The sequence below is a fragment of the Empidonax traillii genome, unplaced genomic scaffold (assembly GCF_003031625.1).
Source record: "Empidonax traillii isolate 1590-97213 ecotype Southwest subspecies unplaced genomic scaffold, ASM303162v1 scaffold330:size615109, whole genome shotgun sequence".
Taxonomy (NCBI): Eukaryota; Metazoa; Chordata; class Aves; order Passeriformes; family Tyrannidae; genus Empidonax; species Empidonax traillii.
Window position 1 is genome coordinate 422,807 of NW_020955523.1, and position 27,558 is coordinate 450,364.

The window sequence follows — 27,558 nt, forward strand, 5'->3', positions numbered from 1 at the left end:
GGAGGCAGACATTTTAGACTATCCTGAAATTTATCTGTGGTGTTATTCTGAAGCAAGCATCAGTGTAGTGTGGCCTCTGAGAAGCCAACACAATCTGCTTCCTCACAGACCTTTCTTCATGTCTCATGTACCCCATCTGTTCAGAAGGTATTCAGCAAAGTCAAGTAAGATTCCTTGCTTTGATTTAAATAATTTTTTTAGTTGTCCCGGAAGCAGTGACCCTAATTCATTTTCATACGCAGAACTGTTTTTTAGAAGATGAAACAGCAGAAAGTTGAACTAGTTTGTACTTTTCCTAATTACATTGTTTGTTCCTTTACCCTCCTCAGCTGACATTGAGAAAAACTCAGAAAGCTCTTACTTTTCTTCAACAGCAGAGTCAGAATCCATATAGAATGGGCAGATACAAAGACATCATCTAAAATTTGCCCATGAGTAGTCTGAAATAGTAACTTTATAATAAAATGTGAAGTAAAGTTAGGAAAATGGCAGGATTTATTTTCTTTCCTGAAATTAAAGGGACTCAGTTTCCAATGTGTTAAAGTATATAACAAAAGTTATAACAAGAACATGTCTTTTTTGCTCTTAGGCCACTGTTGAATGGTTGGTATTACATTTTTCCCCTAAAAATGTTATTTTGAAGCCTGGCTTAAAATAAAGTGAGCAAAGTCTCTCCCAGAAAACACAACTCCTTGTTGTCAGAGAGGTAAGATGGTCAGTTTGTCTATAAAAAGTCACTTCATTTTATCCAGTTATTCTGCCTTGAGAAATGGTCATCACTGTTTTCTTAGCAGTTGCTAAGAGTTCACTAATGTCAAATTCAGTCATTAACTTGGGATGTGCCTGAGAATTTCTCTCCAAAAGAGCAATGTGAGCAAGGCTTTCCAGAATCTGGGTAAATCAGCCTTCTATTTGTTGAGGGGAACAAAACAAGAGGCATTTTCTGATATAGGATGAAGTACAGATGTACGATTTATGATGAAGTGTTGGCATCATAAAGGCTTCACTATGTGATGATGCAGCTCTTGAACTTGGTACAACTTTATTCGTGTTTGCGGATTGAGGTGGCAGTAGGAGACACATGATGTAGGAATGATATACACAAAAATTGATGCCTAGAGTTTCCAAAATAAATACATAAATAACTTCTGCTTATTTTGGACATTAGTGGTCTGTTTGTCTCTAGTGCCGTGTGTGTCTAACAGCTACACTTGACCTCCTTTTTTCAGAACTCTTGAATCCAGTATTCCTTACTAACTAATGTATGCCATGTATTTAAACATCACCAAAGCTGCCAAGAGGTGTATTTTTTCCCTGAGTGTAGTTGTATTAAAACTGTCTAAAAACTCTTTCCGGAGTAAATAATCCCTGTTTGAGTTTGGTACATGCAAATAATACATACAATTGAAAACTGACTCTTCAACTTTCTTTTAATCTTGTTCCTTCCTTTCTAGATGTGGTAACTTCTCACTAGCAGGGATAATTCTATTAACCATTCCACCAGGGAGATAGGAAAAACCAAACTTAATTGTCGTGAGTTAACATACCATATAGCAACAGAGGCAATTACAACTGTGCTGTCATCAGATCAGCAGGTCTGTGTTGTGATTGATCTCATTCACTTTCGGTTGCAAGAAGCATGTAAACGTCCTAAACTGTTTTGCAACTGTTGTCCCCAAGAGAACAGTGTCTTGTTGGGGTCCTCCTGAGCGCTTTCTTTAGCAGTATTTTTGTAATGTAATGTTGGCAATGCAAGGAAAATATTCTTTCATAGAAACACTCACCTCATTTCATGCAGCATGGCCGATGCTTTTTAAGTGTCAAGTCTTACTTAAATAAACATACAGTGTTTTAGGTTGGTTTGATTTTGGTTTGTTTTTGCTCATGTTTGATTTAACCCTTTCTCAAAGCTCAGTGCTGCTGACAGTTTTTATTCAGCTACTTGGGAGCTAATTAGAGAAAAGGAAACATAAGAATTCATGGTTTGTGGGGACAAAACAAGCACAGTAATGATGGTACTCAGCTGCATTGTGGAAGTTGTGAATGTTGGCCTGACTCCAAGGCGTCTTTCTTCTTGTGTAAAAAATAGTCACTGCACAAATTGCAGAAGCAAGTTTCCTTAGGTATAAAGCGTAATATTTTTTCCTCTGTGTTTCAAGTGATGGCCTGACTAATGCCAGTCCTGACCCCCAGCTTCAGTGGCATACATTTTTCCCCCTCAAAGAAAGCATTGCATTAAAGTGTAAAGAATAGGGCAAAATTTCAGTGGACATCAAAAGAGCAGCATTTCAGTTAAAATACTTCTGCACAGTGGGAAGTGCTATTGCTCAACTTCATTTCTTCCCTGCCGATCAAAACATTCTAGCAGGAGACAGCAGCTCAAGACAGTTTTTCTTCAAATCACAGGGTATTCCTGTTGCCATGTTTTCAAAAGGAGGCATGAACTGTACCTGGTGATTTGAGGATGTCATTGTAGAGGTGATGACTTTTTTGTTAGCTGAAGCGAGCGGTGGGTAGATGCAAGTGCTGCCTGACAACCCAGAGCAAGGCAAAGTCCGTGATGAGTCAGATCCCTAGGCATGCCCTTCTCCCAGCTATTAGCTGTTGGATAGTTCCGACTGATTCTCCTTTCATGTATGAAATTTGTAGGTTGAAGCAGTTTTCTGAAGCATCCAACTTGGGAGAGGAAACTTTGGCAACTAGTTCTGCGGTTTGGCTTCTGTATCCTTTGCAGTTCTGCTGCCTCAAGCAAAGGTGTTGTGGCACTTGTTGTGGCTCTTTGCTGAAGAGTGAAGAAAATCCATTCCCAAATGCTATGAAGACTTGTGGTGTGTGAAACAATAAAAAAGGCAAGAGGAGTTCCAGGGTCAGTAGTGGGCGTTCATCATGACAGTCCACAAAAAGCTGGACTTTGCAAATGGCTGCTTGCACTCCACCTTTATTTGCTTTAGAGAAAAGTGTGGGTTTATCAGTAGTAGCATGACCCCAAATATTTTCACACCCAATGAAATTCAGAGAACTTCTTTTCATCCCTCATCATCTCACTGTAACGGTTATGGCAAGAGCATTCAGAGAGAAAAGAAATTGGATAACATATCTCCTCAGTGTAGGAGATGTGGAGCTGTCCATACCTAATAATACAAAATAAATGCACATTAAAAATAACCTGAAATGCCTTTGTATGCATCTTATAAACCCACATTGTCTGGACATTGATCCAATAATATACCTAATTTTCTAATTTTGATTTCCTTAAAAATTCATACAAGATAGCTTGGTCAGTCTATAAAAAGATTTACCTGAGCTTCTCAAATGCACCAAATTCAATTCAGTTCAGAATAATTTGTTCATAAATTTAAGAATTAATAAATAGAACTTATGGTAGAGAAAGTCAGTAAGGGTCTCAGCAGAATTATCTAGAAAATTAATTTTTTGAAATGCAAAAGTTTTAATAAATGATGATATGACTGAATGGATTTTACACAACCCAAACATGGTTTTTGTGAGACTCTGAATGCTCTCCATGCTTCAAGACCAACAACGTTTGTCCAGGTTTACAGCAAATAATCTGTCCTTGCATATGTAGTAGGCAAATTTTCCTTAAAGCATCCTGCTGCATATTAGGAAGCTCTTAGATCACTAGATTATCTGGCACCATGTCACTTGCCAGACTTCTAAGTGTGAAAATTTGGTTTCTAAGTCACTGTTTTGGAAGCTGCAGTAACAGCTCAGAAAAAATCTATCCTTTAGCTAGTAGAAAACCCTGGAGAGCTGCAAAGTTGTATAATATATATGTTTTTGAACTTCAAAATAGAAAAGAGAGAACCCATCAACAGACCTTTTGTATGTGCATGTTGTTTTCTTCCTCTCCTCAGCACTTAGGTTACTATAAAGCAGCAAAAATTAACACACAAAATGTCAGGTTTGAAACGACGTGTGTGCAAAGAAGGTATTTTGGGCTAAGGATGGGGTTCAAAGCACTGACTGTACTAACAGTTTGTCCGGTAGTGTATCAACTGAAATAAAAGCATGGGGTTTGATCTTTGGGTGAGCAACAGATTTGGAACAAGATGGCATTTTAACTTGAGATAACATTCACAATTTTATGTTTCCCTGATGATATCAGGCATGGTTTATTGGGACAGGGAGGAAGGAAGGGGGAAATAGAAGAGAAGAAAACAGGTTAGAAAGGGGGCTAATGGTGCTGTAGACATTGCATTACCCTAACTGGGTTGTCTGTGAGCATCAGCATAGTGGCAACCACATACTTTCTGCTACTGTAGAACAGGTAGAAATTGATAACATTTTCTGTCTCCCTGTATTCACACTAGTCTCTTCAGATCTCGGCTTTTAATTAGAAACCCATTTTTGCTTGGCCCTGCCAACTATACTAAAATAAATGAAGCATATCTTGTAACCAACGGTCAGAGACAGCTATGTAGTTGTTTTTCTGATAGTGCTAATTAAGCAAAACTAATAAAATGGCCATAATCAATATGCACAAGAAGAAAATTAATTTTACAGAGTGCTAAAAGCTTCAGGGAAGATGGCACTTTTTCTGTAAATTTGTACACTCTTCATTGTATCAGCTGCTGTTGCAGAAATGTTGAGGTGGAAGCTGAGAAGTGTTACAGTTTATTTTGAAGTATTTTGAAATCCAGTCATCTCTCTGTGATGAACCGTATCTACTTCACAATCCTGGTTTTCATCTCATTATTGTAATAACTTTCTGGAGCAGCATTTTTATAACTAGTACCTGTGAAAAAGGCAGGGGTTCTCTGAGTTCTTTGCAAAGTTTGGACAGGGTTTCATGAAGTAGTATCTCTCAGTATGAAGGTGCAGAGGGAAGAATGTTCATCCAAGCGAGAATATGGGGAAGAAAAGGTTGTATTCGGCAAGTGCTGAATTGTTTAATAGATATGTGTAGATTTTAGTGTGGTTTCATTTCAGTGTGGTACCCAAGTTAATACATAAATTGTTTGAAGGTTAGTTTAATATAACCATTAAAAAAAAAATTGTTTCCTTTTTTATCTTCTTTTCATGTCTAGGTTAAATACTTGAAATAGAGATGACACTGTACAGAAAAGGAATATGTATCTAGGCAAATTATTTTCTATTTCTGCTACCCGACTTTATATTTCCACTGACATCCACTGAAACGTTCCATTTTCACTTTGGTAACTAAGTAATTGGCTGGTGTGAACAGTTTGTAATAAGATCCCTATCTCAGTTACCCTGGTGTACATCCAGAGGAACATAACTCTTGTAGGATTGCTCTAGATTTACAGCATCTGAGTTTTACTCAGCATTGGTCCTGTGTTGAAGAAACCTATCTGATGGTAAATAAAACCTCACCTTTCCCCCAGTCCCTCACCTGTGGCTGACTGACCTTCGAAAAATGTCAGTGGAGACTGTCTTGACGTGGCACAGAATATTGAATCATTTCCTCAACCAAGAAGCTAATTTTTCTTCAGTGTTCCTTTCCTCTTTTTACCCTGCTGACATGTTCAGCACAAAAGAAGGTTTTTTTTAATTTGTGTGGCTTCAAATTGTTTCAGCGGTCCTGATTTTTACAAGCAGGGAGGCTTTTCCAGTGGCAGTTTGCTTCTCTGGTAGTTATGTGACAGGAGATTATTTTTGAGGATACAGTGGAATCTAGAGCTGCTGGCACAGCTCAAGCAGTGGCTTTCTCCTGCAGCTCGTGCCTGGCCCCTCTTGGTGTGGATGCTGAAGGCATACCTGAATCACAGACTTCCAGGTACTTAGCACTTAGGGAGGCAGAATTGGGCAGATTGCCAAGTAGCCATACTAGATGACCCTCTTCTTGCAGATTGGTTGTTTCTCCAGGCAAGTCAACTGAGAGCTAATAAAAATTAAGCAGTATGGTTATTTCCAGGCAGCTTTCTTGTCTGCTGTGAAATCTGTGTGTAGATGCTGAAATTTTAACTGTTGTAGACCTTTGCTGAAAATGCATTGGGAAAGTATTAGTTACCTTACAACAGTGTGGAAGCGGTTTTTATGCCAGTTACATGTTCTCCTTTTGGATAGCAGGATGCCATTGAACAGCCAAAGCTTGTTTGCTTACACCTTGTCCAGGCAGCAGTTGCCACCTTTGGGGTGAATGTAACAGCATTGCTGGTGCGGAGAGACTTGCCCTCTATTATGGGAGGATGTAGAATTCCTTTAATGACATGGTTGTAAGGACTTATTTTTGTACCAGAAATGCCCTGAATGGAAAGGCTGAAGTCCAGAAGTCCGCCTATAAGGCACATGCTTCTGTATGTGAGTTTGTAATCTGTTCCTTTATTTTAAATGTATGCAAGTTTATCTTCCCTCTTGGCAACACTTCCGCTTTCCCTTGGTGTTTTGCTGTAGTCAGCTGAAAAAACAGACATTGAGATCATGTTCCCAGTTGTTTCTGGGCATCTCTGGTATTCATCAGTCCCTTTTTGCTGTCCTGTAAGTAGCTTTTTTCTTATGCTCTCGTTTTCCATACTGTGTTCTCTACCTCTTTTAAGTCTGTTTTTAAAATATTTTAACAACATTTCATAAGCATTTACCATTCCTAAAGAAGTTTAGGTTAAGGGCTGTGTTTGTTTCCTTACTGCCTTGAACAGACTAAGCAAACAGAGTAATTCCCCTTAATTTAAACTTGTAGCCTTGTGTATGTACTCCTGTTCACTGGGCATTACACACAGTGGAAGTCATCTTTGTCTTTCTAGGGTCTCCTTTGAAATGCCAGAGCAAGCCTCTATTGGTATAATAAATGTGGTTAAATTAAAAGCCAAGACCACTCTAGATTATATGTTAAAATTTCGTTCCTTGGCTGTGATTGTCTGTGCTTTAGGGAGTTCCCTGCTGAGAAGTACAGAAATGGGTTCCATTTCTCTGTTGGGGAGGGGAAGAGGGATTCATCATGCAAAACCATTTATGTGGCCCTTAAGATGCAGATTGTCAGGTCAGTCCTGTAGAGACATATGTATCACAGCCAGGTTTCTGGAGCCCTTTGTGGCCATCAGGAGTCTGAGATGGACTAGTTGACACAAGCAGCTCTGAAATGAGCAGGAATAGCTGCTTTTGCTTGGACCTGGCCTTCACACAGTCCTCACAAATCTGAGGGAGCCTTTGCAGTTTAGGGAGGAGTGCTGAAACTTCTCAGGCAGGAACAAATTTTGCTCTTACTTTTTTTCCCCTCTGTCATCATTAAAGAGTAGGATTTTTGGAGGGGTATCTACAGATACTATTTTATGACAGTGCTCTCCTAAACCTTCATGTCATTGAACAAATCTGTGTTGGTTTAGTTGATGTTATAAGGAACAGAATTAGACCCATGGTTTTAAAATTAGAATAGCATACAGGTCTGTTCAGTGAAAGGTCATGCCTATTCATCTGCAATCAAGAAAATGCAGAATTATTTCTACACTTTTTAAATAAAAACAAAAGTTATAAATAAAACAAACCTTTCAGCTGATCATTTTAAAGTGAGACATAAAAAGGTAGAAGAATGTTTCCTATCATGCCCATAGTCTTTAGCAGCTCTTCAAGAACAAGAAGTCATTTGCAGAAAGACTCCCCTGAAATCTCACCATACGCAGTTTTCCACCCAGATTTATGCAAGACTCTAAAGATGAGGTGTAGGCTCTACTCAACTCCAGTGCTGAGTGGTGTTTAGAAGAAGAGAATCCACCATCTCTAAGGATATGCACTCATCAGGAGACCGTGGCAAGCAACCTTCTTATTTTTGACCTTTTGAATATATAGGTCTTAATGCAGAAGTAAATGCCAGTACATAAAATAAGGAGTAAATGCTTTGAGTGCTACAACATCAGCATAATCCCTCAATGATCTGCACTTGTCAGGCAGTATCACTTACAGGTTTTGTTTTGAAATGCTCAAACCTGGTGATTAAAGCACTCACCATATCTGTAGCAACTCAAGCTGACTGTCCTCCCACACTGTGCCAGCCCCTGAGTACTGGCAAGCAACTCTTTAGGAGCAGTCAGCAATCTCTCTCTTGACTAAACCTACTAAAAAAGTTTCATTAAAATTGATGTGATTCAGGGGTGGCATGGTACCAACAGACCCCTGTGCAGTGGAAGTGCAGATTCTGCTATAGTGACAGTTTTCAAGATGAAAATCCTATCCAGTTCAGCTCCAAAAGGAAGCAGCATTTGCTCTTGCTTGTTGCTTTTGCAATGGCTCTGATGGGTCTGCTCTAACATCTCAAAGTTAAACCCACCTTTCACTCACAATATAGCAGGCTAAACGTTAAATTAAAGTTGAAAAGACGAGGAGAAAGCCAACTGATTAAGCTTTTAAACCCAAAAGATTCAGTATGTGGAATTTCTACTTAAATTATGTGGAATTTCTATTTAAATGCTGTTTGTATGACAAATAGGAACAAGACTTCATTGCTTTATATTTTGGTGTCATTCCTCCACTTTTCCTTAAGCATCAATGGCCCATGCAGATTTATAAAGTTAAATAAATATTCTGTGGCTCATGACACCTCAGCTAAAATAGCTTAAGGGTCTAGCCATACTTGGAATCATAGAATCATAGAATCATAGAATGGTTTGGGTTAGAAGGGATCCTTAGAGGTCATTTAGTCCAACCGCCCTGCCAAGGGCAGGGACATCAGCAACTAGTTCTGGTTTCTCAGACCCCCATCCAACCTGAGCTTGAATATTTTGAGGGATGGGGCATCCACCACCTCTCTCGGCAACCTGTGCCAGTGTTTTACCACCCTCTGTAAAAAAATTCTTCCTTATATCTAATCTAAATTGATCCTCCTTCAGTTTAAAACAATTACCCCTTGTCCTGTCACAACAGGCACTGCTAAAGAATCTGTCCCATCTTTCTTCTAGGCCCCTTTTAAGTACTCAAAGCCTGCAAGTACTTCATTCAAATAACTTATAAAAAGCACATTTTACTTTCTGCTGTCATCTTTAAAATCGTCCTATATGTACTGGTTGTTTTCCACAGCCTAATTATCTTTTGAGATATATCTTTTTTTGCTCCCTATTTGAAGCACTTTATGCAGATACCTTCAATGGCAGGGCATGTTTACTGAAGCATCATTTACCAAAATGGAAAAGATTCTTTTAAAGTCATCAACCCTAATTTGAGATAATTTTAATTTAAAATATATTAATTCAACTGTGTGGAAATTACCTGACTGCCAGTCTCATACATACATGTCTTGGAAAGGTCTGTTTGGTGCTTGCTCTTGAACAACAGATAGGCTATAACATTTGGAGGTAGGGATTTGCTTTTAAGGCTTACTTTTTCTGAGAGACAGCAATTTTCCTCAATTGTCTATAACTTTGAAGCCCTAAGATAAGAAGGCTATTTTAATGTCCTAGGCTAGGGGCATGGGAGGGTAATAGAGATTATCCATATTTTGAAAAAATAGAAGTATATTGAAAGGCTGAAGAAATTAAACCTGTTTAGGCTTGTAACTAGTATGAATTTTACCTATTAGACTTGTTCTCCTAGGAAAGAGATGCTCTAAAATAGCATGAAAGTCAGGTAGGTTTATAAATTGCTGTGATCGATGGTATCCTTTCAGCAGAGACACAGAGGAAACAAATGGAGTCATCTAAAAATAGGAAGGAAGGAGCAAGTATAGTACTGCAGATAAACCCTTCACCTGAAGTGTAAAGTTAATCCAAAATAAGTTAGATAATCATAGCCTATTTGTTTCTGTCATTAGTCCTCAAGAGATTGTGAGTTGTGAATTTTTTATTTATTTCATTTCTCTCATCGGTGATATTCAGGGAAGCAGTGTGTAGCTAGCTCATTCCCAGAAAATGTAAGAACAAGATGCTCTCAAATATTTGTGACCTATATTCCTTGTTCTGTGGAAAAAGTTTTTCTCCTAGTCTTGGAATGTTCTAGCAGAGGAGTAAATCTGAGGTTTGCATTGTTCTCATCCTTTGTGCCTGTGGGTGTAAATACTCTACAGTCTCTGACCTTTATCTGTGCAGTCACAGATTTTCTGGTGTGTAGATAACCAGGGACTGTATCATCAGGTCTGATCCTCTGGAGACAACCCTTGTCACCAAATATGAGTGGGACAAATCCAACTCATTGGTCTGCTCTTGAATGTCAGAGCTCACTCCTAGTACTGTCTCCTGTATGTATTACCAGATTTTAGTGGAAGCGACAGAAGTCTTGCAGTTAGATGAAGCAAAGTACATGCAGAACTGCAGGGTCAAATTGTAAACCTCTACTATCAGGCTGTGTTTCAGTGAATTGTAATTGAATTTTTTTTTTTTTTACTTGCATGTTAAGGTCTATTGAAAATATAACTGAGGAAGTCTTGTGAATTAAGGTCATTATTTAACTTATATTATAAACCTAAAGGAAGATAGATTTCTCAAATCTCAGTCTATTGTCTTGGTGAGTCACCATGGGAGGGGGCAAGTTTTTTTACCTGTGATTTCATTAAAATCAGAAAATAGGGTTACTTCCAAGATGGAACAGGTAAGCTCTAGAGGATATGACCTGAGTGGAATTGTATTAGAGTAAGGATGATGCATGCTGGAGATTGAAATGAAAATGAAAAATTATCCATTCAATATTGAAGAAATACTGTTTCTGAGGCCAAAGTTTATGCTAAAGCATAAATAAAATATAAATTGAACATACGGAGCAGGGAATTGAGGGTCCAGATTTAAAACTCAATTTTCAAAGATAGTGCAGCAAAGTCATAAAACTCCTCAAAATGTAGTCATATGTCCTATTGATTTTTAATCATTGTAAATCTTAAAGTCACTGACATGTTGAGCACAGCAGTAGGAAACTTAAGTAACTCATTAAAAGCTTCTTCAGTGCACCAGGTTGGCTGGCAGTTGGGAGTTAGCTCCATTTTGTTTGCATTAGACTTCACTTCCCAAATGGCTGTTTGTTGTCTGGGCATACTTTAAAAGTCACCAGATTACTGTGAAAAGCACAGTGTTCACCTCTCAGGGCAAACTGAACCAAAATGATTTTGTAGAACTTTCCAGCACCGCTGGTGGCTTAAGGACATGGTAAAGACAAAGTTCTTAGGGAAGAAAAATATTTTTTTTATTAGTTAGAAAAATGTAATTGGAAAAGTTTTTGGGTATACCAGATGTCTTTATAGAGTTATCCTACAGTAGCTCAGTTATATTCGCAAAATTAGGGATTTTTTTACTACCCTTGAACTGAGTAAATAAAATAATATTTTATTAGCTAATTAAACATTTATTGAGTAGAGCAAACATGATTTTCTTTCCAACATCCTATCCAGTGAAGAACGCCAAATTAAGTATTTTGGATTGGCTTTCCAGAAGCATTCGTGTATGAGCCAGAAGAATAGTTCAGGAAACCCAGATCACTTGTGGAGCACAAGAAGCAACTGAAACATATAAAATAATTAGGGGGGAAATAGTTATGCAGAGCCTCATGATGAAAGCAAAGAACACTGAGACTCAGCAAACTGTGTTTGAGTGAAGTGTTGGGGTGATGTCTGCAAGATACCTTAGTGGCTCTCAAACTGATATTTGTGTTTTGTGAAGAGAATGGTAGAGACATCAACAGTCAATGCTACCGAAATAGCTGAAGCTGTCAATTGCTTTACCTGTCAGGCTGGAGCTTAAGGAAGCTACAGAATAATAAAAACTTGGAGGATTAAATTTACAAGCTTGCTCATGACAAAGACAAGCAGGCTTTGTTGCAGCTTGCTGTGGTAAATAAAATAAAAATAGCCTTTATTAGTATGTTAGCACTTTAACTGCTCAATAAAGAATGGAGAGTTAAGCTGACTTTGTATCCAGACCTCTGTGTAAGTAACAATTTAATACTAACTTCCACTTCATTTTTTGTTGGTTTGTTTTGAGTTGTGGGATTTTTTTGTTTGTTGTTTTGTTTTGTTTGGGGGTTTTGTTTATTTGAGGGTTTGGTTTGGTTTTTGTTTGGGTTTTTGTTTCATTTGGGCGTTTGGGGTTGGTTTGTTTGTTTGTTTTTGTATTAGACTGCTATGAGTAGTTTTTGATCTGGAAATGATGACTCCTCCTTTTGTGTCCTTGGCCCTATGACACCAGAATGCATAAATGAAAAACTAAAATAGAAGTAAAAATTAAAAGAGAAGAATGGTGCTTGGATTTGGTTAGATTTTAATTTTTCCAAAGTATCCTCTCGATATAAACCATATCATTATAAGACAGAGAGTATCCTCTTCTATCTTCAGGTAGTAGCCTCTCCTATCTTCAGGTGAAGAAATGCTAAGGAGTGTGACTACAAAACTGGCTAAAATGAAGTATTTCCACATCAGTAAGGTGCAACTGAGCTGACCAGGAAAGAAGTCCATGGAGAGTGTGGGATGGTCTGCTGGCCATAAAAAATGCAGCTCATAGGTTTGAAGAAGGAAGAATCATACAAATAAAATATAACTAATCTGTTAGCTACCTAGCTAGTTTGCTGCTAATCCATAGGTTCTCTATTATAGCCATCCCTGTGCATTATCCTGCATTTCAGTCTCATGAAATGTTCCCCAAACTTGAACAAGCCTCTCTTCATCCCTGTCTCCATCTTGGTTGTCTTCCAAAGAAACTCCTCATTACTGATTTCATTTCTCTTCCTCAGTAAGGTTCCAGAGATCTCCTTTCTTCCTGTGCCCCTTTAACTTGCCATGTCATTTCTTTATCCCATGTACACCCTCAGTTAATCTTTCCTCTCCACATACAGGCACAGCTCCAGGCTCCCCATGCCTCTTCTCTGTCATCCATGTGCTCCAGTCACCCTCTCATGCTTTGCAACTCCTTCTCTTCTATAAGCACTTCCACAAGGATTTCCATTCCTGGGCCTGTACATACTGGTACCCTTGAATTCACTCTGAACCAGATCGACACATTCCTCATTCATGTCAGTAAGATCTCAAGGAGACTTGGGCCTTCTCCTTGGGTACACAACTGTGTTGGTTATGTGCATAGGATTACACCATTCTCATATATTTGCTAAACTGTAAATTCATCTTCTCTCATTGCATTTTAGATTGCACAGTACCGATTGCTTTAGTTGAGTGCATTGTATAAGTAGACTTCAGTATGCCCTAAGCTGTTTGCTGCCTCAGCTTTTCCCAGTGATTTTGTCAGAGTAGTTTTCTTCCACAGAGTTGGCAAGTAAAGAACCTTTCTGCTAATGAAGAATACACTATTGACATATATGTGCTGGCTTACATAGTTGTTGACTTGTCCTGTTGTTGCCCAGTCCCATTTAATATCTTTATTGATGACCTGGAGGAGGGGATCGAGTCCACCATCAGCAGATTTGCAGATGACACCAAGGTGGGGGGGACTGTCAATCTGCTGAAGGGTAGGAGGGCTCTGCAGAGGGACCTGGACAGGCTGGAGAGTTGGACTGGCTCCAGTGGTATGATGTTTAACAAGACCAAGTGCTGAGTCTTGCACTTTGGCCACAACAACCCCCTGCAGAGCTACAGGCTGGGCACAGAGTGGCTGGAGAGCAGCCAGGCAGAAAGGGACCTGGGGGTGCTGATCATCAGGAGGCTGAACATGAGCCAGCAGTGTGCCCAGGTGGCCAAGAAGGCCAATGGCATCCTGGCCTGGATCAGGAACAGTGTGGCCAGCAGGAGCAGCGAAGTGATTCTTTCCCTTTGCTCGGCACCAGTTAGGCTGCACATTGAGTGCTGTGTCCAGTTCTGGGCCCCTCAGTTTAGAAAGGACATTGAGGTGCTGGAGAGTGTCCAAAGAAGGGCAGTGAGGCTGGTGAAGGGGCTGGAGAACAGGCTCTGTGAGGAGAGGCTGAGGGAGCTGGGGTTGTTTAGCCTGGAGGAGACCTTATTGCTCTCTACAACTACCTGAAAGGAGGTTGTAGCCAGGTGGGGGTTGGTCTCTTTTCCCAGGCAACCAGCAGTAGGACAAGAGGGCATGGTCTTAAGCTGTACCAGGGGAGTTTAGTCTGGACATTAGAAAGAAATTCTTTACAGACAGAGTAATCAGACATTGGAATGGGCTGCCTGGGGAAGTGGTGGATTCATTGTCCCTGGTGGTTTTTAAGATGAGACTGGATGTGGTACTTAGTGGTCTAGTTGTCAGGGTGGTGTTGGGTCATGGGTTGGACTCAGTGATCTCAGAGGTCTTTTTCAACCTGGTTGATTCTTTGATTCTGTGATTCTAAATTACTCCTCATGTATATTCCTGTAAGTGGGCAAAATTCTCTTGGATTTCAAGCCAGATACAGATCCTAAGAAAGGATTTAGAAGGCTGGAACTTCGTGGCTGAACTGAGAAAGTCATTTGGGGGTATGTGGGACAGTTATTGCAACAGGAAATGAAAACTCTGTGAGGATGAATGGCCAAAATATAAGAGGAAGAATTAGGTTAGTCAGTTGATTTGTAACCACTGGACTTTATTTCTTATTCTATAGTAGAGGATTAGTTTGATTTATTTCCAGCATAGCTGATGAGTTTGAATCGAATTGTGTTTCCCGTGAAGTCGACAAATATTTATGTCTGTCATTGCTCTTAGTCACTCACAGACATTTGGAAAGTGACATGCTTGCCTGCCTGGTATTGACTGCCTTTAGCTAATGTCACTTCATTTATTACTTACTGCAGATAACTTCTGATTCAGTTGTCAGTATCATGACCCCTTCTCCTCTCTCCCTTATTTTCTTTCACAAAGGGAAAATTGTGCCATTACTTAGAACTGTTATTAGTTTTGTAATGTGTTCTCCTGTGCATTGGAGCACTATGCATACTCAGGTATCAAACACAGTTCATAGTAAAGCTTTCTATTTTGCACAGGCTTGTAGAGGGTGAACTTCACAGTTGGTATCTGTGCATTCTCCAGAAGCATGAAGGCAGCAGGATTAATAAGTTACATGGCTTTTTATCTCTTGTCTCTCCCATGCGTATAATATTGGCTTTATGGAAGTGATCGAAAATTCAACTGTAAGTTTTGAAGTACCATTCTGAGAAAGAAAAATATCCTACAGGTTTGACCAAGACTTTCAGATTCTGTGTCCCAAAATGATGAGTTCTGAACAACAGGATCAAGATCTTGGACTTTCATTCAGTGCTTCTAAGAGCACCAAGGGAGGAAACGGAGGATTGGTGTGATCATGATATTTCAGGCTGACAAACTTGGCATTAGGAAAAACGGAACCCACTTTTGCACATTATTGGTAAGAATGTTCTTCTAGCACAAGAGTGTAGAGCAGGTCAGGTATCCAGAGCAAAAGGAACACTTAACACATTTCTGTTAAATGTCTGTCCAGCTGTGTATACTGTAAGCAACCAAAAAAAAGTAAAAACCTGTTATACAATACACCAGACTTTCAAATATCATCCCAAAAATGTCCTGTGTTATTTAGGTTGTAACATCCAAACTGACACAGATGTAGAAGGACTCACAGATGCTTCTACACTGTAGATTTACTGAGATAGGATATAGTTTAGTTTCCCTGTAGGGAAAAACAGCTCATCAGTTTTTCGGAGAACATGGACTGGAGAGGCCAACTCTTTTGGTATGGGAAACCCAAATCATCTTTCTAACATGAAATAAAAGGAACTCTTGTATAAAGCTTAATGATGTATTAAAAAAAACTTGAAAGGTAACAAATTTACTTTTTTTTCTTTAGTGAATCACTTCTAACATTCATACAGTCAGATGTATTGCTTCTGTGTATTAAGAAATATGTGGTCTCTTGTCTTAAGCCCCAGACAAAATCAAGACCCCTGTGTTTGGATAGACATATGGTAAAGACCACTTGTTTACTTTTCTGTGTGCTTCTCAGCACTAGGGTTACCAGTGTGTTACAAACGTTCCTGATGTGAAAAAACACACAGCAGGAATTTTTCTCGCAAAATTTGTTATACAAGTGCTAGGGTTACTGTTAGTCATCATCATAGTCTCTGGGCTGTCTTCCTTAAAAGCACGGATGTTCCTAGGGTTTTTTTTTTCCTTTTCTGTAATACAGAAATGCCTCATGATAAAGTATAAGGATTATGTGAGCACATATATAATGTTCCTGTTCTGAGACCTTTGGTAAGAGGAGGCAAAGCCATCAGGATGCAGTTGCAGCAGAAGTGGATGTGAAACCGTGGCAAACTGCACAGCAAACGGATGTGGTTTTCAACTCAGTTGCACAGTCGGAAGCATTTCATTCAATAAGTTTTCGGTTTGTTCTCCTTACTTTTAAAGTTTTAAACCTACAGGTGTTTGGAGAACACTTATGACTTACAAGTAAATAAAATGAACTAAACAACACTAAAAGGACAAAAGTTCTTTCTGAATATAGTAACATGCTGAAATGAATCTTACAGTAAGAAACAGACCCTCAAGACATAGAGTCTGCCTCTGAAAGTACTACTTGGCTACTTATTTTTCATCTGATTTTGAGAGGATTTCACACTTTCCAGTTTGTTCCTATTAAGTGGCATTCAAAAGGAACAGTATTTGGGAAGTGTAGTTTTCTTTGCTACAGGCAGAGACTGTTCCTGAGACCCAAGATAAAAGGTTTTGACAGAATGCCTGAGTGGCAAGGAGTGATATGTTTGGTCTTTCAGTCTCCTGTGTGGAGCGGAGTTGCCACAATACTAATATCAGGAACCTTTTGACATTTATTGAGGAACAGTTTGTCCTTCCAAACAGAACAAAACCAGTATTTTGTCTGTGTTAGGCAGTAGAAAGATCGGAAGGAAAAACAGCTTTCACAAATACTTAAGGTGGTGATTTATCTACTTCCTAGCAGATAAGAATGAGGAAGAGACAGCACTGACATTTCATGTGAACTGCTACAACTGAGCACCTTGAAGCATTATTTCTCTTGTTGCTGCACACAAATTGTTTCAGGAGACTTATTTGTTCTCTTCCTTTGTCATTTATTTAAAGAAATTCTCACCAGCTTCTGTGACTCATTTTCCTCCAAAGGGCTGGCTATGCTGCCAACAAAAGAAGATTCAAAGATTAACAAACTAGCTGTCTCTCAAAAGAAATGCAACTAGTAGTTTACCTGACATTATTTTGTCTGAGAATTATTACTTGAATGTCTCATAGATCAGTAATTGAGTTTTACTTTTGATTGTAGCCAGTTTTCACAAGCAGAGCACTTCCTTGCCGTTTGCACACCTGTTGTGACCCAGCCCTGGAAAAAGCAGGGGGATAACCCAAGTTACTATTAATTAATCCCTTGGGGTGGATTAGAGTGAAAATGACACTGAATAGTCGGTGTTTGAAAACATATATATGTAGGGTTTATTTTAGAACAATTTTGTTTCAAAGGTAAACATGTATGTTGCCATTTTGGGTGTTATCATCTATATCATCTATAGCAATATAGCAATTATTAGAGCATAAGGATAACACTTAAGGAAATGCATAAGGGATAGAAGGGGAAAGAAAGGATAAAGGTGGAAAGATGTATATCGTCACCTCCCATTGGATCCAGTGACAAAACTTGGTAATTGCAGCTTCTATGTCTATTAGTTGAAGTGGTGGTCTTGGTCCATTGTGGGTGGGGCAGGGACACCCACACACTCACAGAAGTTATGAGGTATTATATACTTCCAGCTCAGGTGGGAATGCCTTGTACCTTTCAGGGGCGGGGAGTTTTACCACGGGTAGTGTCACAGGCCGTGCCATGAGCCTCCAGCATCTCCAACAGCCCAGGCCTGACATGCAGAGTTGCCGTGAAGGGCACGGCAAAAATGGCTCATCCCGCCTTTCAAGACTCAACCCCTCAGTAGCACTGGTGGGAGGATGGGCCCTGCTGGTTGAGCAGCTGTCTCTTCCCAGCCTGCAAGAGTCCCTTGGCAGTCCCATAACATGAAAATCATTAGCCGTTAACTGTCTCAGTCTCTGACAACACCTGAATGGTCTGATGTGCATTCTGGGTGGTCCTGCAGGGATTTCAGAGGCGCATATGAGAGGACTAACCTAGTACTCCCAAAAACCTGGCCCAGAAATGAGTTCCAAAGTTAGCCTGGTGCCATGGAGTACTGATGGGATGCCAGGCAAAGCCTTCAGTCTCTAACTTTAGTAGGTGAGCTTTTCTGGGACATCCATCTGCTTTCCTAGTATTGACCCTCCTGCAAACAGCCTGCATCCCTACCCAGCTCTTCGTTTCCATACAGTCTCCTTATACTTTTGGGTAGCCTGAGTTTTTGCTGTGGAAAAAAACGGAGCGGGGGAAGTACGGAAACAGAAGTTTCTGTTTTGGAAATCTGGCACTATTCTTTCAGAGCTGTGCTCTGTTAATCTGGTGAGCAGTGACATGGGAGAAAAATGATAACAGTAATTTGGAAACTGAGAGAAGCAATTGCATGCAGGAGTTGGCAAGATGTAAGTATCTTTATCTTGGATAAGGCTAGAGCAAAATGGGTTCAGTGAAGCTGAAGGAGATGTTGCCAGCAGGAGGAGGAGTGGAATTGAGAAAATAGATGCTTTGCACATTGTGATTATTGTTTACTCTGTGAGTAAGGATGAATAATACTGTGCTTAACAGATGTAAGAAGATACTGGAAAGGTAGATATTTCCTGATGGATATGTTAAAAAAATCAAAGGTAGAAGCAGATGAAGAGGAGAAACTCTACATCCTTATTTGGATGTAGGCCTTAGAAAATGCTATTATAAGAGAGCAGCAGAATTAAGTTGAAAATATTCCTTAGAACATTAAAGAACAAAATACCTTTTCTCTCAAGTACAGCAACAAGCTGTTTTGAATAATGTCTGTCATGTTTGGAGGTGAACTTAAGTTTTGATTTATATGGACCTAAATAGACTTAAGTTTTTAATGTCAATTATAAACCTGCTGGGATAGTCCTTCGTCTTTCAAATATACTTAGAGAACATCCTGTACTAGCATAGTGTAGCATAGAAAAATCAAAGGGGAAAACATATTGATAACTGCTATGTATAAGAAAGACGATGTGCTTTTATTATTTTTAAATAACTTCATTTGAATTACACCAGACATATGGATAATGATCAGCTGACTTTTTGTCTGACAGATGTTCTAGATTTGTCTCTGCACACTTTTCTAATCAAGTGCATAAATCCAAATTCACTTACACAAAGGCGTGTCAGACTGTGTCCTTCATCATCGTCCTGTGTTGTTTAGTATTGTGCAATGAAGGGAGATTGCATCAGAGGAGAAAGAGATGTGCTGGAGGGGAAAGGGAGGGATTTGAAACAAGTACACAAGGTAAGGTGAAACTGAACTGCAGAAGAGTGTAGTTTAATATAGGATGAGTTGTAGAGCAGATTTGCTGCATTTAAAAAGCAACCATTTAGAGACCAAAACATCTGTGCAAGAGAGAAAATATGGGGAAAAACTCCACAAGGCAGGCTTGAGAAAGTCTTCGTGTTTTAACACTAATGTCATTCTGTATATCTTCATGTGGACATCAGTCAACTCACAGCAGTATTATTGTCTTCATTGTATAAATGGCTGAAATGAAATGGGCCGGACCTGCAGCAATACTGGTATTTTAGCACTGGGAACAAATTTTAACAGGTTTACTAAGTAAAAGAAGATCCCAAGTATTTTCTGTTCTGAAGTGTAATTTACAGTGTCTTTACTTGCTCTGGTGAGCATGTGAAGAAAAACATTTGGGACACCTACAGTTAAGTAAATATGGACACGCATAAAAAGCCATGAGACTGTCTGTAAACATGGATTCTTTCTCCATATTTTTATATTACATATCAAGTACTGAATCTCAGCCATTTTAATTAATACATAGCATAATGCTATATCTAAGAATGTCAATGCGTGTACTTTATGTATTTTCTCAAAAGTTGCATTCTTGAATATCCATGGTTTTATATTGTTGCCACTTATGGAAAAGATTCATTTGGACTTGACCTGTTTTCATGCAGGACAAGGGACTTCTGCTAAATCTCCAGGTCAGAACTTTCACTTACTGACTTTGGTAAAAGAAAGTGGTTTATTTGCATGTTCAAGTCATCTTTCAGACTTAAAGATTTTACTTGTGTCTTCGTTTCTCACCAAAAAGTCTTCATTTATTTTGTTAGAAAGTATTTAGAGATACAAAGAAGATGAAAAATATTTATTCTTGTTTTTGGAGTGACACGGCTAAAAGGCACTTTGAGGGAGAAAAAGAAAATGTTTGTGGTGGAAATGCCAGGTCATCATCAGTAATAAAATTACTGATCCTTCCTGCAGATCAGAAAAGTCATGTTTGATCTCTGTTTCTACAATTTTTTCTATCCATGGAATGAAAGCACTTATATTTCCCAACCTTAGAACTTTAGAAAGGGGACTGTGATGCTTTGCTCTTATGCAAACACCACTAACATGATAGTGACTTTCCTTATCCAGTTCTTATACTAAATACAGCCAGTTGTCAAACAAAAGCTGTCAGCCCTCCATCAGATTGGTCTCCAGTTCCATCTATATCCCTCCATCAGATTGGTCTCCAGTTCCATCTATATCCCTTCCCACTCAGAGTACTGACCGTATTTACCTGAAGAGACAAAATTCCTGTTCCCATATTGCGCACAGAACTGCATTCGTATAGGGCAAGTAACTATTGTTTCTGAGTAACAGATGCCTAATTATTATTATTATTATTATTATTATTATTATTATTATTATTATTATTCCTTATTATTACTCTGTTAATTATCAGAAATTATTTTGTAAATTCTGGTCTGATAGTCTTTTGTGACTGCCAATGGCAGTTTTCACACACTATCCCTGTGTGCCACTTGCAGCCAAGTATCCCCGTCCTCTGTTCAGGGTGTTCTCTCTTAATCTGTTGCCCTGGGGTGTGATCCTGCAAACACCTCTGTGCCTAATCCAAAGCCCATTTTGGTTAGCAATTTTCCCATCAATTCAATGGGCTTTGAAACAGAGATCAAGGAAACAGAGCACTGTTGGCTCTATTATTTCCAAGATCCAGTTACTTATTAGATAAGTCACATTCCCAAACAAGAGCTCAACCAGGCTAACAAGGAGTAGAGGAAAACAAGTGGTTTGGGATCTGCTGGATAAAGAAATTTTATGAAGAATTTCAGTTTGTTTTTTGAGAGGTCTTTTTTGTATAATTTTCTCCTGTGTGAAATGAGTTTGTTCGAAATAAGAATCTGAGCAAGATTCATAATAAAGAAAACATGCTTTACTTCATATGCACTGTATGGCAACAAGGAGTTTCAGTTTCCTTCGAGGTAGTTGTATGTCAAAACCACTTAAAAAGAGGGAACAGGTAATGAAAAGACATACAGATGGCTGGCAGAAAGGGCTGTTGCTGACCTTTTTCACAGGTTTATTGTAAGTACAGAGTTGTTCATAGTGCTAGTGTGATGTGGAAATGGCACCGTAAGGAAATGCACAGACTTTTTTTATCTTCATCTGGGGCAGAAATAAAGTTTAAGCACTCAGTATTGAAATGTATTGCTTTTAATAACAAAAGAACCATTGTACAAAGCCTATGGCTATTGTATTGCTGAGCAGGTGATTACCATCCGTCAGACTACAGCTGTTTGCTTCTTCTGTTTGTTCGTATGCAGACGTTGCTATGACGAAAGGAGTCAGCAATGACTGATGTGGAGCCTGTGGTCACAGATTTTGCAGCATCAGGACGGGCAGGGCGCCGCAACGCCTTACCAGATATCCTGGGCTCGCCTGCTGGCGCTGGGACTTCAGACCTGCCACACAAACTGGCTGAACTCTCTGTTTCAGAAGGTAATGGCTGCACATGCAGACAGGAACATTTTTATATAGTCGTCCTTTGCTTTCTCCTTAAGATTTCTGCCACCACACAGTTGTGATGTCAATACTGGTATTTATTTCTTCAATTATAAATAAATTCAACCTTCCAAAGCGGTTATCTCTTCTACCTCCTGATAAGACAAGTTAATACTAACCCAGACTAAGTCTGCCATATTCACCCACAGATTCAGTGTTCAGCAGCCTGAGGAAACAGTTCAGTGCTGGGAACTGAATTCCAGTTCCCCTGAGGAAAAGCAAACACAGTTGCATTGATGGGCAACTTGGAAAACTAGCTATTCAAGTGTACTCCTGCACTGAGATAACTTAGCAAAACACAGCAGGCTTTGCTATTTATCCAATGACACCTAACCTGACTCAGGCATATATATATAAGAGTAGAGTTTATAGCGATTTACTCCTGATAGTAGGCTTTCAACTTTGCTATCTGAGACCAGTGCCAAATTTTGCCACGTCCTTTAATTTGATAAGGTGCTCTGTTGATTTAGCACAGGTTAAGTCAACCCCAGCTTTGTGTGTGAGCTTTTTACTTTCAGAGTGACTTCAGAGGGATTTTCACACTCAGAAAAATCTGGTTTCTAATGTCTATGAAGTGAAAATTATAGATTGACCTTAACCATGGTTTGCCCCTACTTTTTTAATCAGAATCTTTTCAGAAAACCTTTTCTTCTCATGTCCATCACTGTTGCTGCCATGACAAGTGCCACCACAACTGATGGTCCCATATTCAGGAGCAGTGATGGTGTGGGTGCAAGCACAGGGAAAGGCAAGCCTGTGCTGAGGTGTGGAGGGTCCATGAATCTGAACTGAAGTAGATTATAGGAGGGATGAGGATGCATGTCCTTATTTTACATTGCCTGAAGCAATTATAGGATGTTGAGGTTACAGCTTCCTAAAGCACCATAAAGGCTGGGGTGGGGAGGAGGATTTATTTGATTACAAATTGTCACTGCTTTGGTGATTTAATTTATATTCATGTATTTGGGGTTCTGTAATCTAAACCAAACATAGGCCTAATCAAAGGACTGCTGGGCAGGTGGAAAAACATTTCCAAGAGGAGTGACAGGGGACTGAGTGACCTTATCCTGACTTGAACTGGGAAAAGAGAGGAAAATAAGAATTTGAATGGGTGCTGGAAGAAGGCATTACTTTTGAGAAAGGAAGGTGCAAAGATTTATAAAGAAAAGAGACTGGGATTAAAACAAAAATTGGTAAAGACGGCAAGGTCAGATACTTTCAGGCTGCAGAGTAATAGTGAGGGGAACTCGGAGAATCTGAAAGAGCAGGTGGGATTCCTTTGACAGAGTTCATTCAAAGTAAAGCTGGGAGTCCTGGGAGTCCAGTTAAAATTCCTTTGTCTCAAGGAGATATTTTTCTTTCCTATGAATATGAACGCTATGTCCCTACAGATTTTCTCCTTCTGGTATGTGCAGCTGAAGCACTGGAAATCCATTCCAAAGTACAGTCACTTAACATTTAATGTTCTGGTTTTCAAATGTTATAGGGTTTTTTGTTCCAAATAGCTCTTCTGCCTGGCATGGTCAGGCTTCAGCAGGAAAGAATTGTTTTCATCACCAAAGGGAAGATAGATGGGAATTTATATTGTTATTACTGTCAGGAGCTGTGGAAGTGAAGTGAGAGGTCCAGTCTTCTGAAATATTCATTGCTTTATTAAGTGTAACTAGCCTTTGTATTGTTTAGAGCAGTGAATCTTGAGGGAGTTGTACCATGTTAAACCACAAAAGAATACAACAGCTATAGATAAATTTCTCATGGTTTCACTTTCACCTCTGGCAAGTTTAGTAGTTGGAAAGAATACACTTTTTAAAGCATAAAAATATTCTCTCTTCAGTCTTCCCCCCCTCAAAAAAAATAAACAGGAAAGAGGGAAAGTCTTGTTAGAAGAAATGTTACGGCATAGCATAAAATAAGTATTTAGCCCTCCAGACAGAATAGTCCTCCTCTCCTTGTGCCCATCCAATTCATTAAGAAGAAGAAATAAAACACAGCTATATTAGTTTTAGCAAAATGTAGTGATGCTTTCTTACAAATACAGGGACCAGCACTGCTGGGATTTGAAGAACAATTAAGATCATGGAACAGTACTTTGTTTTTGTCATTGACTATAGCTGTGCCAGAGCATGCTGGAAGGGAGCAGATTCTGTTATCGGCAGTTTGCAGCAGTGATAATAGGAAATGAATACAGGATGCAGTTAGGTTCACTGACTGCTTGGATGCTTTTTGGGGATGGCAATTCCATAAGCATCAGATGGGAATTACAGCCTCGTTGTCTTGTAAGTTAAACTTCTGATGAGGCAGCAAGAAAATTGAGAAGACTTCAACAAAATGGAAAGACAGTTTTGAAGATCAAACACTGTGACAGGGAAAGAGTTTGTTTGCAAATATTTGGGGTTCAAACAGGCATCTCTTTTTGCCTGTTTCAGGCTATAATAATGAATTGCTAAAAAATGAAAGTAATTTTCAGCTCAGAACAAAGAAGTTAGATAAATGAGAGAAGTGCAGAAGATGGAATATGTGGCTATATAAAGTATGCCCTATTTTGTTTCTGCTCTGAAATTCAGATTCAAGTGAAGATTACAGGAAATGATGAGGAGGACTGTCCATCTTGTTTCAAATTTAGCTAATGCTCGTTGGATCATACATTTCCTCTTTCTAAAATGCTGTCAGCTCCTGTCATAGTGAAAAGTCAGGAACAGGATGTGCTAATACCTTTTGTCTGGCTTAGAAGAGAAAAGATATTTACTTTATTTATACAAGGATTGTGGCTGTGGGATACAGATGTCCATATACTCTGCAAGCCACACCAAATTAATGTTCTCATGAGATGAGAGGGAAAGATTCTAACACCAGCTGTTTTTCTGGGAGCCTAACTCTGAAATGAAGACCATCTGTATCCTGTCTGATTGTCCTCTGACAGTGCATAAGTTTTGGAGGGCAGAGACTTGCCACAGGTGGTCTGGTGGGAGGTCATACTGGAACCAGGTTAAACAGCTGATTGGTGTCACGGGTGATCCAAAGGTTGAAGAGGAGGCTGCAGGATGCAAAGAGAGAGCAAAGAAGCTGTATTGGTCTCCCACATTAGGTAATCTGCGTTAGGGCACCATTCTGCCAATAACCTTTATTATTTGGTGATTTTTTTTTCTAGGTGACTGTGTATAGCTATCTTAATACGCTCAGCAGCTTAACACCTGTTTGCACACCTGTGTGCAAACTATGAGATTAGATTTCTTCTAACAAACTGTTTTCTTCTAACCTGTTTGCAAGACGTTAGACATCCAACCCTGCACAGAAACAGCCAATAGAGGAGATTGCTTTGTCTCCCTTACCTCAACAGTGCTATGATACGTAATGCTGAAGGGTGTCAAATAACTCAGTTCTTTGTTTACCAGTATAGATCTCCAAAGCCTCTAAACATCTGACCAGACTTAAAACATAATCAGTTTCTGCCCAGAGCTTTAGCTGATGAATTGTGTACAGCATTATATATTTGCTGTGATATGTAGAGATCAAGACATGTAACTCTTCTGGGTGTTTGTGATATTTTATAGCAAGTCTCCAGGGCAAATAGCTGAAAATGTACTCCTTAGACTACATTTAAAGCTGGTGAAGTGGAAGATGTGTTGAGCAGGTCTCCCCTTGTCCCCAAAAACTATGTGTTGCCATAGATTTAGGTATTCTGTTACCCCTAGTACTGCCATGTGGGACTTGAAGGTAATGTGAAAATTATTATGGTTATCAAAGCAAACAAGGGAACAGGAGTTCCTGTTTCTCAGTGAGTAAACTTGAGCATCAAAAGAAACAGCGTGGAACTCTTCATATAATGACCAGGCACACTGGGGAGCTTCTACATATATTAGCCATGTAAGTATTCAACTCTAATCTATGGAAGAGCAAACTTCCAATCAGAGTAATAAAAAATCTCTCATCTTGTGAAGACAGGGTGAATTCACATAGATATTTCTTGGCCAAGAAGGTCAGATAACTGGCATGTTCATAAACTGTAACGTTATGTACCTGAAACGGAGCAGTACTCAAAGGAATGCAATATTGTAACTTGAATATGGAAATGAGCCAGTAAAAAAAGAGTAACAGTAATACAAAGTTACTTCCAATCTGTTTGTTAAAGCCAAATGCACATTGATCAGTATGTGCAAGGAGCAGGCAAATCAACACCAATAGGCAATTGCTTTTGGAAGATCCTCTGCAAGTTCTTTATCTTTCAAGTTAATTTCTCTTTCTAAGGCATCCATGACTGTAGTAATAAAGAGCCAGTCCAAACAGAGATGAACTCAAATATTTGGCTGCATTAAAAAAGCTATGAGAATGTGTGTGGTATAAATGTTTAATTCTGTCTGTTTTTAGATGCAGGAGCAGAGGGTGGAGAAGTGCCATCATCCAAAGCCTTGCTGGAAAGTCAAGAGGCAGAAGGAAAAAGCAATGATTCCTAACACCTAAGGACTGCTGGGTTAATGGAACCCGTCAACAGACTTTTCAGCTTCCCTGTGTCACCCTTTCTGAAGTGTGGTAGCAACTTTAGGAGCGTAGACATGGTTTTGCAACACACTTGTATCTAGATGACATTATTGTGGATGACATGCTGTTTTTGATACTGTCATCCTTCAAAACCAATGTTCTACACATCCGAATGGGAAGAGAACTAAAGAATGTATCTCTTGTTTAGGGTTTTCTCATGGTTATAGTAGTCATCCTAACTAATCCTCTTTGACAGTTACAATTAATATATCTAGCAGATGTTCCAAGAATGATTATTTCAAAATAAAAATCTTGTTTCCTTATTTCCTAAAACAGCTTTCTTCTCTCTGATGCAGAGGTGTATTCACTCTATCCATCATGATATGAAATATATATTAGATTACAGACATTATCTGTAATTTATCTCCTGAGATTTTTGTTCTCATTAGACATATGTAGATGGGTGTGAGAAATAAAAAAAATAATAATAAAAAATAAAAGAAACAATTTTTTTCTTTCCTTCTCCTGTCTCCAAAAGGTTTTGTAAACTACTTAAACACCTGTGTTGGTTTTCAAACTCTCCTTAGCTCTCTTTAATTATGGCAGATCATCTCAGTTCTCCCACTCTTAAGAGTCTTGGCACTTCTGTCATTTGTTTTCAGGCTGAATATTGTAGCTGTTCATATGTATCTAAAATAAAGTAGCCATGTTTGTGTATGATGAATATTGTTTAATCTCACTGTGGAAATTAATTATCTGTAGTCTTTTCTGTCTTGGGTTGATTCCTTGATGTTTCTCCTGTATGACAAAACCCCATAATACATACTTCTTTTATTTCATCTGGAGTTTGCTTTATTGTTCACTGACAATGATGATGTTTCAATCATTGTGAATTTTACAAGGATTTTAAGTAAAGTTTTTTGTCTATTGAAAGGAATTGTTTTATTGTCGAGGTCATGCTCCTGAAAATACTTGGCATTCATTCCTTTATTGTAGGAGACCTAAGATTCAGGTACAGACAAACACTTCACTATAGCCTGGATAGCAGCCACTTACATACATCTTGAAACCTAACCAACACCTGCAATCAAATGCTTTTATTTGCCCACCATTGGGTTACAGCCAGACAGAGGAAGCATTTTTGATGGGTATGCCACCACATTTGACTGGTATAGCATCTTTAAAATATTTGTGTATTCTACAGCTGGCAGAGAACTTTTAAGAGGCCTCTATGTACAACTTCCGTTCCTGCTGTGCATTTACTCACGCCCTGCTGTTTGGGGACCATTCAATAAAGGATCCAGTTTCATTCAACTGAA

General features: G+C 39.1%; 1 protein-coding gene across 4 annotated transcripts in view; it reads left to right on the forward strand.

Annotated features, from left to right (window-relative positions):
* PKIB (cAMP-dependent protein kinase inhibitor beta) overlaps window positions 1–27,558 on the forward strand; it is a 56,319-nt gene extending 28,761 nt beyond the window's left edge. For 3 of the 4 annotated variants that reach the window (XM_027891782.1, XM_027891780.1, XM_027891781.1), the window contains exons 2-3: window positions 21,526–21,700; window positions 26,129–27,558. In XM_027891782.1, the coding sequence (XP_027747583.1) occupies window positions 21,553–21,700; window positions 26,129–26,214 (234 nt within the window). In that variant the 5' untranslated portion in view covers window positions 21,526–21,552 and the 3' untranslated portion in view covers window positions 26,215–27,558. Of the gene's footprint in view, window positions 1–6,328; window positions 6,460–21,525; window positions 21,701–26,128 lie in introns of those variants that run through there. The other variant, XM_027891779.1, reaches the window with a different exon arrangement.